At 52.5% G+C, this 16,553-nt stretch overlaps 1 protein-coding gene across 1 annotated transcript; it reads left to right on the forward strand.

Moving 5' to 3' along the window:
- Window positions 1-1,230: 1,230 nt before the first annotated feature.
- NCLIV_005770 (hypothetical protein) lies at window positions 1,231-9,491 on the forward strand (the record flags this gene model as incomplete). Its single annotated transcript, XM_003880087.1, has 15 exons — window positions 1,231-1,623; window positions 2,176-3,238; window positions 3,720-3,980; window positions 4,370-4,576; window positions 4,881-5,148; window positions 5,523-5,756; window positions 6,227-6,317; window positions 6,575-6,759; window positions 6,991-7,184; window positions 7,493-7,569; window positions 7,685-7,846; window positions 8,118-8,196; window positions 8,665-8,788; window positions 9,114-9,177; window positions 9,432-9,491. 15 exons carry the CDS (start codon window positions 1,231-1,233, stop codon window positions 9,489-9,491), a joined length of 3,462 nt encoding a protein of 1,153 aa, XP_003880136.1.
- Between the last annotated feature and the right edge of the window lie 7,062 nt (window positions 9,492-16,553).

Genomic DNA, 16,553 nt, shown 5'->3' on the forward strand with positions numbered 1-16,553 from the left:
AATTCGTCTGGCGACGTCCACGTACAACCGCATGCCCTCCGTAACCGGCTTCCGTAGACAGTTGTTCGACGCCCGAACATATGCAGAGCCCTTGCACTCCACCTCAGCCGTCGTGTTCGCTATAAAACCCCTCTCTAACAGCTGTTTCCGTTCCTCTGGCTTTGCCAGATTTCTTCCCGTCGTCGCTGTCTCCCAACTTCTTTTCTCCTGTCCAGTGTCTCTTCTTCGTGTGGTCTGCTGCGGATCTTCCGCTTCGTCCGTCCCAGCTGTCGTGACACCAGAACTTCTCGAGAGCCAGGGTCGCAGCTGCTTCCGTCGCGCCTCGCCTTCCCAAAGATCGTTCCGCGTTTCGACGTCCCTGTCTCTTGTCCGACCGTTTTTTTTGACATCGAGAGGCGAAGCCGAACTCCGGTTTCCCAGAGCGCAGAACGGCGCAGGCTTCTCTTTCCGTCTCTGTTCTGGTGCTTCGACACAGCTTTGTCGCCTTTCAAGTGCGGCCAGTCCCCGTCTGAGCGCAGGCGTGCGCACGATTAAATCTTTCCGTTTCTCTCGCAGAGCCCAGAAGAAGCCGACCTTCAGACGCGCGGGCCCCACGCAAAAGCGTCTCTTGCGTTGCGTCGTCTTCGAGGCGCGTCGGTTTCTCACGGTTTGAACGCAAAAAGGACGAGGTCAGTGCGTCTCTCTCGCCTGCGTTCCTCACGTCTTTGGAAAGTCGTGGGAGCTTTCATCTCACGGGGCAGTGTTCGGGGAAAAAAACCCGCCGCGAGTGTGGAAGCCCGCGGGAAAGAAATCTGCAGCGAGGAAGACAATGAAGGAGAGTGCGCGAGGCAAGGTCGACTTCCAGTCGAGCTGAGACCGCCTTCTCTCAAGTGCGCGTTTCTTCTCTCAGTCGTTTTGCCTGCCTGTCCAAGGCGCGCCTGCGTCTTTGTCTCGCCTGCCCTCAAAAATTCCTCCGCCTGACTCGAAGCTGCTATCTCTCTGTTCTGCCTTGGCCTCGCCAGTCGCTGTCTCTCCTCGCTCCCCGCAACTGATCCTTTGTTTTCTCCCGCAATTCCCTGCTGTCTCGCGCCTCTCCGCGTCTGGCGTTTCGGCGGCGTTTTTCTCCCTCTCTCCCCCGTCGTTTAACCTCGCGGAGAGCCCCGCCCCGCCTTTCTCTTCTCCTTTTTCTCTCCCTTTTCTCTCTCTCTCTTCTCTTTCTTCTCTTTCTCGCTTTCGTTTCTTTTTCCCGCAATGATGGACGACGCCGCGCAGGTCCAGCAGCTCGAGCTGCTATGCCAGGCGTTCTACGGCGGAGGCAGCAAGTCGGAGCAAAATGAGGCGCACCAGGTGCTCCTACCGCTCGCGAGCAATCCTGCGAACGTCCCTCGACTGCAAATCATCTTGGCCAAGTCAAACAACCTCCAGGCGCTGCTCTTCGCCACCGCCGGGCTCACCAACTTGTTCACGAAGCACTGGTCGCAAATCCCCGACCAGCTGAAGCAAGACACGCGTCACTTTGTCTTAAACTACCTCTACCAGAGAGGCCCCGACCTCCTGCACAACGCGCCCGAAATCCTCGGCCACTTTGTGCGACTCCTCTGCAGAGTAGTCAAACTCTCCTGGCTCGAAAGCGTCAGCAACCAGGTAGGGAAGAAGTTTCGCGAGCAAAGGGAAGTTCCAGGAAAACGCAAGGGGGAGCGCAACAGTGTGCTCGTCTCTTCACACATGGCGGGGCGCTGTAAGACAAACGTGTGTTGGGCTCTGCGCCCGGCTGCGCGCCGGGAGAGAGAGCGAGAGCGGCGCACGACGAACAGGCCGGTGCCGCGGTCGGTGCGCGCGTGTATCCTTCTCGCTGTTTCTCAACTCACCCCCTCGACTCGACCGACTCGGGGCTGTTCCGCTGTCAGCTTCCCACTCTTGAAGTCGTCCTCGCTTCGTTTCCCCGTCCCGCAGACCGTTCGTCTGGGCGTGCTCTCCTGCCTTCTCTTTCTCTTGTTCTTGTCCCTCTCGGGGTTGCTTTATTGCTCTCTCTCTTTTTTGCAATCATCTGTCGTGCTCCTGCTCTCTTCGCGCTCATCTCTCCTGTCTCTCTGTCTCGTCTCCATGTCTCGGCTCGTTTCTTCGTGCCTCGTGCCTCGTGGACGGGAAATCTCTTTCGACGTTCGTCTCTTCCGCGTCTGCGCGCGTTGTTTTCAGAAGATCGTCGAGCAAGTGAATCAGTTCCTGAATGCGTCGACGGCGCACTGGGTCGTGGGGCTGTCGATCTACACGGAGTTGACGCAGGAGATGCAGCCGCAGATGGGCCGGCAGATGGCGCGTTTGCGCCGGACTGCGTTTTCCTTCCGGGACACGGCGTTGCTGGACATCTTCAAGGTGGCTGTTCAGACTCTGCAGCAGTTCCACTCCGGGGCTATTCGGGTTCCGAATCAGCAGGAAGAGACGCAGCTGCTCAAGCAAGTCGTGCAGCTCACCCACAACTGTCTCTCCTTTGACTTCCTGGGCACCGTCCCCGACGACGCGACCGACGAGCAGACGACTGTGATGCTGCCGCAGAGCTGGACCATGCTCAAGGACGAGAGTTTTCCCAAAACCCTGTTCGAACTCTACGAGCTGTGCTGGACGAGCCGCGAGGGGCTGCTCGCCGCCGCAAGCATCGGAGACGCTGCGGGCGCCGCCGCGCTCGACGGCGACGGGGCGCGGGGCGGGAACGGAAACACAGGCATGGCCGAGTCCGGCGCGGGCCGCGCTGGCGCCGCCGGGTTCGCCTTCTACACGCCGCCTCAACTCCGCGTGGACTGCGCGCAGCTCTGTTTGTCCAGCTTGGTTCTCGTCGCGGCGCTGCGCCGGTCTTTCTTCTCGCGGGACCAGGAGCGCGCCGACTGCCTCAGTCAGCTGATTCTCGGCACGTCGCGAATCATCGACAAGAACCTCGGACTGCACAACGACATGTGCTACCACGAGTTCTGCCGCCTGCTCGGAAAGATCAACGCGGCGAACCAACTCAGCGAACTGTGCACGTCGAAAGCCTTCGCGGACTGGACAGCGAAACTCTTCCAGTTCACCATGTCGTCCCTCGAGGACTGGGGGCGACTCCCCAACAGCAAACATTACCTCCTCGGCGTCTGGGCGCACATGGTCTCGCCGCTACTCTTCTTCCGAAACACCGTTCCTCGACAACTCGACGTCTACATCCAGCGCATCACCACTGCGTTCATCGTCAGCCGCATGCAACTTGCCGAAGCCATGGCCTCCCAACCAGGTAAAAAGCAGAGCGAAGGGCCTGGGAGGGCGGAGACCGCTCCTGAGGGGAAGTGCACAGACGGCGGGCATGCATGCGACGGGCCGGGGATGAACAGACGAGAGCAAAGGCAAATCCTGCAAAACGGCCAGAGAGATCGCGACGGAAACGCAGAGCTAAACCATGCAGACTTGCGTCTGTGTGTGTGTCCACATAGGATTCACAGAAAAAAAGCAGACAGCCTCTACACATACACATTTGCACGTCTGCGTATATATCTATATATATCTATATATCCATATATTTATATATGTATACATGTATTTATATATGTATTTATATGTATGAGCATCTGCGTTTCCTAGATTGCGTTGTGAGATGGTGTGGAGAGGGTCTGTGGCGAGAGGGTCTGTGGCGGGAGACTCGCGTCTGCGAGCTCTGTTTCCTCTCGCCCCGTTTGTAGGGCTGCATCGGTTGGAGCGGACGTCTCTCGTGTTTTCAGATGACTTGGATTTGGAGAATCCTCTGCACAACGAAGTCCTGCGAGCCGAGCAGCTGGATGTGCTGACGCAGCTAGGCCGCTGTCGCTACGCCGAAACGGCGACGAAAGTCCTCGAGCTCTTTCACGAGACGCGGGCGGCGGCCGAGCAAAAGGCGATTTCTCGGGACGTTTTCCAGCAGAAAATCACCTGGCTGGTATACATCGTCGGCGCTCTGATCGGCGGTCACTGGACGGGGCGGGTTCCGATGGCTGCTGCCGACGGTGAGCGAAGAGACACCGATCGAAACAGGAAAGAGGGACAAGGGACAGGGCTGGACTGAAGAAGATTGAAGCAAGGTGGGAGTCGGAGGGCAAAACGAACGTCGCTGGGAAACGAATCAGGGAAAGCTGTGGTCTGTGAGTGTGGCGGGGGCGGTGAGGACTGGACAGGTTTTCGCGGTGTGCCGAGAGCAAGGTCGGGGGAGTGGGGGATGCAGACGGCCTCGCGTTCTCGTTCGCTTTGAAAAGTGGAAAGGAATCTTTTGCATGCCTCGAAGACGCCACACGCAGGTAGGCTCTCGCGTTGTCTGCGCCTCTCTCCTCCCGCTTGAGCGCCAGTGTCGTCTCAACTTTCGAGTTTTCTGGAAACGTGTGGAACTGCGCGTGGACAGACGAGTCACAAGGCCCATCGCACGTCGTCAACGCCGAGCTGGCGAAACTCGTCTTCAAGCTCATCGACGAAACTAACAAGTTCACAGACACTCCAGAGAGCCTCGAGTTGGGCTACCTCTACTTCCTGGAACAATTCCGCAAGGTGTACATCGGCGAACACGCCAAGCAAGTGGTCAACATGCAGAGTCCCGACCGCTTTGCCGCAGGTGAGCGGTGGCGGCGATTCGCAGGCGGTCTCTCGAAAGTGCAAACGATACACATAAAAGGCGACTTGTGCCCGGAAACCCTGACTCTCTGGTTCCCCGTCCTTCTCTCTATGTAAAGACATACATATGTATATGTGTATCTTTACATATGCATGCATTTATGTACATACACGTATATATATGTATATGTATGTATGTTCATAAATACGTGGATGTGTATGCAGTGAATGTTCACTGCGGTGGAGCGAAGAGAGTGTGAGAAGAACATGTTAGCGCGCGGTGTGTTTTGCCTTTCTTTTCCCAGTTCTCGGCGCGTCAAATGACGATGAAGTCTTGGGTTTGCTGGTCACCAAGATCGGTTTCAATCTGCAGCAGAGAGCAGACATGGAAGATGTGATAAAGCGGACTTTGTCGCTTTTCCACGAGCTTGCGTCTGGAATGAACATCGTCCACTGTACAGACAGGTCCCCGCACCTCATCATTTCTGGTCGTCTCCTCCTCAACAACCCAACCGCCAATTACCTTCTTCAGCACCACCGCAACGAAGAATTCAAGTTTCTCCACGTCAGGGGGTAAGCCAGTCGAATCAAGAAAGCATCGATATTTTTACACATCGCCATTAGACAGCTCTCTCTCTCTCTCTCTCTCTCTATATATATATATATATATATGTTTATTTATGTTCGTGCAAGTGCGTATATCGGTGTGTGTGTGGATATTCAGATTAATGTAGGCATGTGGATGCGTAGATACTCCTGTAGTGTACGTGCCGTTCGCTGCGGATCTCCCGCTTTTTCTCTTTCTGTCCAGTTTTTTATGTGCCTCCTGTATATACGCTTGATTTGCATGCGTTTCTCTGAATCGAAGCCGATCGACATGTTGCCCGAGAAGCCTGAAGCCCCAGAGACTGGTTTTTGGTGTGTTTGCTCCGTGTGTTTCTCTGCAGATACGGAAAGTATCGAACAACTTACTACTTTACGTTGGCGAAACTCTTGTTTCTGAGAATCGGAAGCAGCGGCACCGGCCGAGGCACGGCGGCCGAGCAGTTTGAGGCTTTCATGACTCCGATGAGTGCGGTTTTTGACCAGCTGTGGCAGCGCACAGCTGACGGCTCCAACATTCAAGCGCTCGCAGATCCTCAGTGCCGCGACCCTCTCATTGGGCTCGTAAGAGATCTCAGGTACTGAATCAAAAAAGAATATCTTGATGCTGTGTTCATAGTTGATCAGTAAGTACTCGTTCACCGTAGGCTGCAACACTAAAGCGCGAGTGGCGTATCACCTGCCTAAAGGCATAGGCTCGCTACGTTCGTAAATGGACATACACACGCAAACAAAGATACGCGCGCATATATACATATGTATGCTCTTCTATGGCATGTTCAGACGTGCGTGTACACATGTTTTGTATTGGTAATTGTAAACATACACGCAGAAGTATGTATATATATATATATATATATATATGTACACAGATATTTGTGGATAGCATTTTTGGAGGAATGCTGTTGTGAAGGGTTGCGTGAACTGATCGACTGTCCCCGTGTCAGTTTGGTTTCATCTCGGTGTTTCATTTACCGCTGGGCAATGCTCCTCTTTCTGGGTTGATTTCTCGTCCATTTCTTTCTCTCGTTGGTTTTTTTTTCTTCAGGGGCATTTGCATGGCGTGCAACACAACAGAGTCGTACTCGACGATGTTCTCTTGGCTGATCAATCATCCGAAGCAGCCAGGAAAGTCGAGAGTAAGTTTTTTTTCGAGCAAATGTGCATCTCGTTTTTCGGATCGTCTTCCCCTCCAGGGATGCTGCGTTTCGTGGCCGTTCTCGGTGTCCTTGGCTGCCGCCGTGGCGAGAAAGATACTGTCCCTCGTGAACCCCGCATCGGGCTCGGGGGGTTAGAGAGGAGAGACGTGTTGAAGTGTCTCTGCGCACAGGCGGCGATTCCAGCGAAATGTCCGTCGATGCAAAGCGCTCGTCTTTCTTGTCTTTGTTTCCTTTAGATTCACCTGTTTACGTGGGCGGCCGGTATATGGTGGGAAGACCCGGAGGTGATCATTCCGCTCCTCAAGTTTACTGCGGAGTTTGTGCACAATCGGAGTCAACGAATTTCTTTTGACCAAGCATCCGCAAACGGCATTCTCCTCTTCAAGGAAGTCTCTTCCATTCTCGTCTCCTACGGAAAGAGGTGCGCACCGAGAAAAAAATGCATCATCGCTCACATGCAGATACCCAAACAACGTCGCACACCAACGCGAATGGCTAATAAAGTGTTGTGTATGTAGGAACCCTAAACAATAAGATACTCATCTACCTTTCTACAATATATATATATATATATATATATATATATATATTTGTGTAAGTTTGGCTGTGCGTTGGTGTTGAGTTTGTGGCGTGTGTATGTGGTTTTGTGTAGGATTTTGGAGAAGCAAGATTTCCGGGACATGTACAAAGAAAAGTACAAGGCCCTCGCTGTTGCCTTGGAGATGTTCAGCCACGCGCTGAATGGGAACTACGTGAACTTTGGAGTTTTCGACGTGTACGGCGATGGCACCTTAAACGACTCTCTCAAGCTTTCTCTCTCCATGTGTCTCGCGATCCCCGACGAAGGTAAGAAGACAGGCGTTTCGATGTTTTGGGGCAGAGACACCTGGCGATTACCAATTCCTTCCAGAATTGAGTTTCAGTTGGAGAGGGATGAGGCGAAGATGGCACGGACGCGCGGGGAGGCCACACACTCTGGAGTTTTATGTTTTTCTCTTGGTCTCCGATTTTCAAGGGCGTTTTCTGGGCTGACTTCAAAAAGCGTCCGACCTGGGAATGGGCTGTATTTCTCGTGCAAGTGTTCGCGCGACTCTCGCTCGTTCTCTCAAGAGTACAAACCGGAACTTGGCCCATTGTTTCTTCTGTCTCTTCAGATCTGCAGGCTTATATTCGATCGCTGAAGGCGTACTACTCCTTCCTGGACCTTGCGACGAAAAACTTCATGTCTCAGGTGAGGAACGTTTTTCTCTCTGCGTCTCGCCTCGCGTTTCTAAAAGCTGTGGATCGCTCTAGGGCAAACACTTTTCTTTCCTCGATCTTTTTCCGCCTCCTCTGTCTCCCTTTAGGTCCTCGAATTGTCTCCGCCTCTGCTGGCTCAGCTGATTCGCGCCGTCGAGGAAGGGTTGTGCTCCTTCGAGCCCGGTGTCGCGATGCAGTGCTGCTCGATCATCGACAATCTCGTGACGTTCTTCTACCAGAACTTAAACAGCCCAGACGCTGAGGGACAGGTGAGAGCGCAACAGAAACAGCGGCCTGGCAAGACGAGATTGAAAAAATCGTCACAAAGGAGGAAAGACACTTCTGTAGGTCTCCACCTGCTGGTAGACCCCTCCGCCTTTCACGATCCCGGCCTCGGCCTCCACTGAGCGTGAAGGATCCGCATATTTGTGAGAAGGCATAAAACCTCAAAATCTGGAGAGATACGCGGGTGGGACCGACAGGTCCAGAGTGTACAGACACCGTGAGATGCTGCGTGCGCGGTGCGGCGTGCTTTTTTAGGCTGTTCGTGTTTTCCTCGAATCCCAGTCCCAGTCTCTCAAGCGAATTCTACAACTCATGTTCCAACTTGTCATTACAGGTGAGAAAACAAACGCTTCGTCCCGAATAGAAATATATACAGATTAAACTCAGCTACACAATCGCGTTTACGCATCTATCTACCCATAGAGAGATGGATAAGCTATAGAGATAAATGACTGTAAGAATGAGCATGTGCAAGTAACCTTACAAATGCTGCGTGGTAAATGTGCAAATGTGACACCCACGGACGTACGGCTCTCAACCAACTAGAATAGAAACTCCCCCCAGCTGGTAAATGAACAAAACGTGCATGCACGCGTGTACACACATATACAGGTGGAATTCCTTGCCTTTGTTTCATTTCGAATGCGGGATGAACGGTGACTGTGCATGCCGTGAGGGTTCACCTGTCGCACGATACTCCTCAAATGTCGCATGGAACGTGGCCGAATAAGTATGCATGCATGCGTCTGGGGGGCAATGGCGCATTTCTGTGGCTGCGCATGCGTTTATTTGTGTCTGCCAGGAGAGTTCACGAGCGTGTGGAGCATGTCGAGACCATTGCTTGGGTTGATCCTGCTGCAAGAACAGGAGTTCCTCGCGATTAAGCAGCAACTGATTGAACAACAAAGCAAAGAGAAGAAGACCAAGTGGGTCTCGACAACCTCACAACGTGAAACGTCGCTCTACAGTTTGAAACTCGTGCACGGCTCGCCAGCTGCATGCTCGCACATTGTCAAGCGTTACATATCTATTTCTATGTATATATATATATATATATATCGTTAGACGCAAACACGCAGAACTACACATTGTTACGTATAATATATATATATATATATATATATATATATATCCTTATAAAGAGCGAGTCTGTATCCCAGGTGGCCGGGTACGTGAGTGCATTTCTCTCGCATGTATAAAGCCCATGGGATGCATACATATCGGGGTGCCGTGGGATTTGCGACTTTCCAGATTGGAGGGCTTTTTCGGCGAACTCATGGCGGACGTTGATTCGAGTTTGGAAAACAAAAACAAGGTACGTGTTATACCGTGTTCCTCAATTTCGTCGTAATACTCGACGCACTGCCCCAAACGCAGGTTCCTCTTCCCCTTCGTGTGTCTCCTTCGTCTGCTCAATGTAAATATATATATATATATATATATTCATGCATTATGCATGTGCCGACGTGTGTACACATAGATATAGATATATCAGAGGTAGAAGCGCTTGCGAGGAGCGGAGGTGGACAGGTGTCCATGTGAGTGTTGTTCTTGTATTTTTTTTTGCAGGATCAGTTTACCCGAAACTTGTATCAGTTTTCGTCTCATGTGCGCCAGTGTTTGGCGTAGAAAGGGAGTTTTTTTGAAGTTTTGCTTCTCTGCCGTTTCCATTCTCTCGGGAAGTTAGAAGTACGGAGAGGAAGCGAGTGCGTGCGATGAAGGGGCTGAGGGCCAGGCGAGGGCGGAGGGAACTTGAGTGATGCGAGGGGGAAGAAAAGGAGTGGAAATTCGAGGAGTGGAAGAGGAAGAGAACCTGCAAAGCGGAAAAACGTGGAGAAGAGAGAGAGATCGACGGTTTCGTGAAGGGGGCTGTGGCTAGACGGGAGAGATAAAGAGACAGGGACGGCAGCGGAGAGAGGAGGGGGTAGGGTGAAGGAAAAACTTGTAGGGAGAAGCACGAAAAGACGCGTGTCTCGAGGGCAGATTTCCTCTCGATTTGCGGTGCGGCGCATGGAGCCGAATGCATGCGTTTCTTCTGTGTTTCCTTCTCTGTGGTGTGGAGACGGAAGTTCCTCTCTCCGCTTGGCTGTTTTCTCCGTTGTCCGGGATGACAAGCGCAAGCTGCATGCGTAGACATCTCTGCAGCCCACCGAACCACGCATCTGGTGCGCAGGCAGTTGTGTCTTTTCTTCCGTTTCGTCTTCTTTCGCTCAGTTCTCTGCGTGTCCTTCCAAGCATGGAATCCCTCGGGGGGCGTCCCCGGCGAGGTGCCCTTGCATGCGTGTGGACAGTAGCAGAGACGATTTTATTTTTCGGTCCGGATACGCAGGATTGGGGGGAGGTTGTCTCAGGCCCAAGCATCGGCGCTGAACCGAGCCGCAAGTACCCTTTTTTTCCTCCACGTTTTTCCAGAAAAACCTTGGCGAGCGCGAGGGGAGACTCGGCTACTCCGACGGCGCGTCAATCACTTTTTGTCTCTGCCTAGATCTCCATCTTCTGTCTGCGTTTTCTCTCGCGTTTCCCCTTTGCGTGTGCGCGAACCGGGTTCGCCTGGCACGCGTTGTCGCTCCCCCGCAAAAAGGTGGAATTTCCCTTTTGTTTCTTCGCTGGAAAACGCCTCTCGCTTTGCTCTGAGCTCCGAATCGGGTTCAACTCGCAGGCAAAATCTCTAAAATTCCATACCGCACTCGCCTCTTTTGGAGTTTAACCGCTTCTGGGACTCCAGTCATGAGGTAAAGAAGGTCGTTATGCTTGCTCGACGACACCTTCCATGGTTGTGTTCAGGGCTGAGAGACAACCCCCCCCCCCCCGCGGCCAGCGAGGTTTCGCTCACCTTTCAGCAGAGAAGTCTGTTTTCCACCGCGACAGGAGAAAGCGGTTTTTTGCCCCTCCCCTCTACGGAGGGAAGTCTCAGTGTGTACTTTTTTTTTCAAACCACAGACGTGAGGACGTCGCCGCACATCTTTTAGGGTTTGCTTGTTTGGACAAAACGCGGGCGAGCCGAAGAGACAGCCGGCCTCGGCTTCGCCTGGTCAAGCACCTTTCACGCCGCCGCAAGAGCAGCAAACCGTTTTATAATCGACGATCTTGCGTTCACATTGGTGTGACTCAGAGACATTTTCGGACCTAGGATACTGAGCATGACTCAAGTTAACAAGAAAACAGCACCTTGCGGGCGAAGGCGGAAAAAACACATGGGAAAGTGGATGCGTGTGCTCCGCAGTGTGGCTATGGGAAGTAGATATGGAGAAACGAAACCAGGCATCCAAGTGGTAATTAAATGAGTCTTCGGGCGGCACCAAAATTCCCCTTGTGTTAGTTGTCGCTTCTCGCCTCAAGCGTGAAAGGACCGCCACGTCTGAGACGTACACTGTCGATCTCCAGGCAACGAAAACTGGTTCGGGGACGGATCGGGGAAAGCCGCTCGCCCTAGCTGGTTCTGTGCCGGCGACACGCGTTTTCCCCACCTCCGGCCCTAGACACACACGAAAAACGACAACGAGGAATGCAGACATAGCCAGTCTAGACATTTGCTTTCTGGCGGAGTGACAGCATTGCTACTCCGCATTTGCGACGCCTGATGAACCCCCGCCTGCGAGGAGCCGCACAACTTCCTTCTCCAACTCGGCGGGTACTCTTCCGTGGATGCCTCGCAGCCCGCGAAGAAGGTCGTACAGTTGATGCAGAGGATTCGCCAAAACTTGAACGGCTTTGAGGATCACCTGGAGAAATCGCGTGCGCGAGCAATCCGGCACAAGAAAAGGTGAACAAAAGGACAGCGGAAACGGCTCAGGCTCGTCTGCGCACGCCAAAGCTTCAGACACATGACAACAGCTTCGCCCCTCAAACACCAGAGCACCTAAAAGCTAAGATGCATCCATTTAGTCACATGCATTTATAAATACATATATATATATATATATATATATATATTTAAATGTGAGGATTTGCAAGTATGCACATCTACGGCTACGTACACGCGCATATACCTATATTTGTTTACACATGTTTGCATATGTATTTCCATTTTTTTGAGTGGGGTGCTGAGTTGCTGACTTTGGCGAGGGCAGGAGTGAAGGCCTCGAGAGGAAGGAGGTCGACGATATCTGCAAGAGTCTCGAACGTCAAGCATCTCCCTGCTTGCACTTCCTGGCGAATGCAGTCGAGCACTTCCAAGAGGGCTTGACGAGGACTGAAGCCTTCCTGACTATCTCCTGCTGCGCATGCAGCAATCCAGAGGGGAACTGTTGGTCCACGGCGCATATATTGGTGCCTCTCTACACATACCTACACAGAAACCTATATCTATCTATCAATACATATATATATATATATACTTTATATACATACATGCATTAAGTGAATGTACATGTGCATGTGTGTCACGAAAGGCCCAAGATAAATACTTGTTTGTTCTCTGCATGCCTCGGATTCTTTCTCTGTCTCGCTTTCCCTGCAGTAATTGCACCTGTGCATGTGGATATGCACGTGCTAGTCTCTTGTGGGATCCCCTAGAGAGATATCCTTATATATATATATATATATATATATATATGTGACTACATGCCTCTTCGAATCACGTGCCTTTCTGCTTTGGTCTGTCGCTCTTCCTTCATGTGAAGGGCGTGAGAGAGCATTCACGTTGGTAGGTATTCGTGTTGCGAGCGCAGGTCTCTCCATTCTATCCATCCTCCGCAGATGTGCATCTATTTCTTGCCCCAACATGAGGATCATGGCTGTGGACAATTCCTGCGCTGTCTGTCTCTTCCCCGCATAGTCGCGGTGAGAAGGAAAGGAGAGTGCTTGAACACACGGGGTGGTGTTTTCGACGTGGTGTCTTCACAGCTGGAAGCAGCCTCCAGGACGGCGTAGTACCACGCCACAAGCTGCTTGTGCCGTCTGTCGCTGCCTGGGCCGACGTCGTCGATCTGAAAAAAAAAACGCCCTGACTTGTCTCCCACACTCCACTTGTGGTGTCGGACTTCGAAAGCACGAAAGACATGTGCTATCTTCGTTGCAGGACATACGCGCGAACGACGCACAGAAGCTGTTCCATCTCCCTCAGTGCACGGGGAACGCAGCTGTGTAAGGACGTCGATGTGCGCCCCAGAGAAAAGCCTAACGCATGCAGTCATCGAATGTGCCGGTTCAGTCCCTATAAATATGTGTGAGCACGGAATTGAACCATATACATAAAACGGATATATGTATGTATATATATATATGTAAATGTAATAATTACGCGAATAGATGCATTATATGCTTGAGTATTTGTATGAAACGTAGATAATATACAAATACTCTCTCCTACGTGGATACCCAGTGGCAGGGACGAATATGGCTAGAGAGAGAGGCATAAGCAAGATAGCCGGATACAACTACCCAGAAAAGCGTAGATGAAGAAATATATCATATATTTGTAGAGAGCTGGATGCGCACATGTGTTGGGTCACCGGCGCATTTGCCACCGGGTGCTCGTGTGTCGAGTGGACAGTGTGGTATAGGCACACCGAGAGAGAGACCCATGCATCCAACCGCACATCTCCCTCACTGAAATCGATTCGCCTCGCCCGCTTTTGTCTATTCAGTCGCTGGTGTGACGTAAGGACTGCGTGGGCGTAGTCACGCCGGAGCAACTGGTTGGTTTCTTTTCACTCACGTCCAGTTGTGCCAGGCCTGTGCTGGTCGGCAGCTTGGAGTGAAAGAGGCTCTTCTTTTGTTCCCGAAGAAGAGCGAGTTTGTTTTCGACGGCGAAAATCCGAGAAATTTCCTGAAAACATGCTGCTCGCGGTGTGAAACGGTGGCATCACTTTAACGTTTTCTTTCGGAAAGCACCCTGAAGGCTCGGCGCGCAATCCGCCGCTGGTTGTCTGATTGTCATCTTGGTGTTGCGTATCATGAAAGCCGGAAAACAGTTTTTTGTCGCAAACAAGCACAGCCTCTGAAGACGCAGTCAGGACTGTTTCTTCACTACAGGCTCGTGCGCATGTGAGGACGGTGTCTCACCAGCCTGTGAGCGCCTTGCCCACTTTTTCGCTAACAAACATTTCAGAGATCTCGTACCCGCGCAGCCAGCACTGCGGCCAATCGATCTTTCTGTGTTTTCTTAAGCTCGTGTCGAGCTGTGAGAGCTTGCTGATGACATCAGGATAGAAGGACAGATTGGCGAACGCGAAGGAGACACTTGGCGCAGGAACCCGCGACAAAAACACCACGCTCTCTCTTTCTCTGTAAATACATATATTCTATGCATTTTGCATCATACATAGCGTTGATTCCTCAAAATATGCAGAAGGGGTATGTACGTGAATTGGATAAAGTGAAGACACAGAAGTCCACTTATCCTGCCAAACGAAACGCCAATTTGAAAACGGTCGCTCTTCTGCATGCACCTGCCTCCCTACACTGCCCCTCTTTCATCATATGCGCAGGCAGATTTCTTCAAACGCCAACGTGTGTCTGCTGTCACGCTTCATATGGAAGACCTCTTGACTTGAACTTGAAATGACGATAATCGACACCTTCAGAAGCAGCTGACTCCTGTCCATATACCCGTGGTCCATTGACGCAAATAAACAAATGCATGTAAACGTACAGATGTGTATCTCTGTGCAACTCTGTATCTGTATTTGTAGGGGTTTGGCACCGGCTTCATCTCTTTCGTATACTTACACGGAGGGCTTCTGTTTTGATTTCATTGAGACTTTTGCGGTTGGCGACGGCCCGCGGATCTGGTCTCGTCCTTGCTGCGTCATAGCAGGCACCGGTCCGGGAACTGCGCATGTATTCTCCATCTGCTTTCTTACTCAGAGTCATATCCTAAGATTTTTTGTCTAGGCTTCACTCTCGTATGTAATCGGTGCAACCCTCACGTGTGTCTCTTCCTCCCTGTCTGCATACACCTACATACATACATATACTGTATATATATATATATATATATATATATATATGCATGTACATGTATATGCATGTACATGTATATGTGACTGTGTATCCCCAACAGGTGTCACGGTCATGTTCACGAGGAACACAGAGCCTTCCTCCGCGTTCCTCTCTGCGACGCACAGAGTCCAGGCGTCGGTTTCCTCATTTTCTCGCTTTTCCTCCTTCGGCGTTGTCCCCCCTGTCCCTCTTTTCGCTGAGGACCGTGGCACAACCCCCGACGTGAGGTGTCTTGCTCTTGAGTGTCTTGTCAACTGCCCCGTCGTTTGGGCCGTCGATGAACCGCCCCTGCTGAGGCGCGTCCGTTTCTCATCCGCTTCTCGTCCGCAGTCTCTCCCCTTCACCCGTTTCTACCCGGGCGCCGCGCACCTGTCATGGAAGCACCTACGCCCTTTTTTCGTTGGTGGGTTGGCGTCTCGTCTCCGATGCTTTTTTCGACTTTCTGCGGTGCCGTCGCCAACTGCCTGTAGCCGCTCTCCACTCCACGGGCTCCGGGCGATGCGACCGCGTCTGCGTCGGGCGTTCCCAGTGCCCCATCCGCGGGCCTTAAGCTCGGGTCTCTCTCGCGCGTGTCGGCGAGGGGAGACGCCCGCTGTCGAGCAGGGACGAGCAGGCGGACCGGAAGAACTCGGTGGCCGGCGTTGCCCTGCGCCTGGCTCTTCCGGCGAGCCGAGACGGCCCATCCAGCGAGACTAGGCAGCCCGCGAGAAGTCCAAAAACTTCTGTCGATCTCCGTGAACCACTTCTCCAGGTTCGGGCGACTGGCGAGGGCTTCAGGAGAAAAGCCCAACGCAGACGCAGGCGACGAGTCTTTCCGAGACGCAGGCGACGAAGCTTTCCGAGAGGCAGGCGACGAAGCTTTCCGAGAGGTAGGCGAGGAAGCTTTCCGAGAGGCAGGCGTCGCCGCTGTCGGAAATTCGCAAGACAGCAGAACCGTGTATGCGAGACGCCTCCCCTGTTTTCTGGGCGTTGCAGGAAACGGGAAGGAGAAGAAAATGGAGGGGAAACAGCAGGAAAGACGTTCTAGACGAGACACGAACACAACCGGTCGCCTTTGAAGCGACTGGTGTTCATACGTGCGTTCCTCCGGAGGACGTTTGATTTCACTGCCCCGAAAAGGAAAATAGTCCTTCTCTGTGAAAAAACAGACTCACCTACCGTTTCCAGCGACAGTGAGGTCTTCGTCCACCTCTGCTCGCTTGCGCCGCTCAAGGTATTCCTCGTATGACGCCAGGCGGATGGCGAGGGGAAACGTGGTGTGATCTGCTTTCCTCTTTGAGGCTCTAGCACCCAACACAAAGGGAGTGCACGTGTCCACGGATTCGAGTAGCCGGAAAGACCGCTGGAGGTTTTCTTCCCTTTCTGCGAAGAGCGGTTTGTGAAAAAGTCCTTTTCCGGTGGGGTTGCAGCCACAAACACGAGTTTAGCTCTGCGTGTCGGGCCAACAAGGAGTGGAAGAAAGAAATGCGGGATCCAACAAGAACACAGTGGCTAAATATCTGCGCACATATACCGTCTCCCTCCGGTTCACTCTGCAGAGAGTCACAAGTAAGCTGCAAGTTTGAAAGGCGGGGCAGGCAAGCGCACACTCTCAAGCGTCCTTCACACTGCCATGACACCGGAAACACCGGCGGTTCTCACGGGTCCATTTTGTTTCTCCGCGGAACTGTCGGGTTTAGAGGGGAACCACAGCAGCAGCTACCGTCTGTTAGAAACACAGGGTGGTCTCTGAGCAGCGGGCTCTGG

Source organism: Neospora caninum, chromosome II (genome assembly GCF_000208865.1).
Source record: "Neospora caninum Liverpool complete genome, chromosome II".
NCBI classification, from domain to species: domain Eukaryota; phylum Apicomplexa; class Conoidasida; order Eucoccidiorida; family Sarcocystidae; genus Neospora; species Neospora caninum.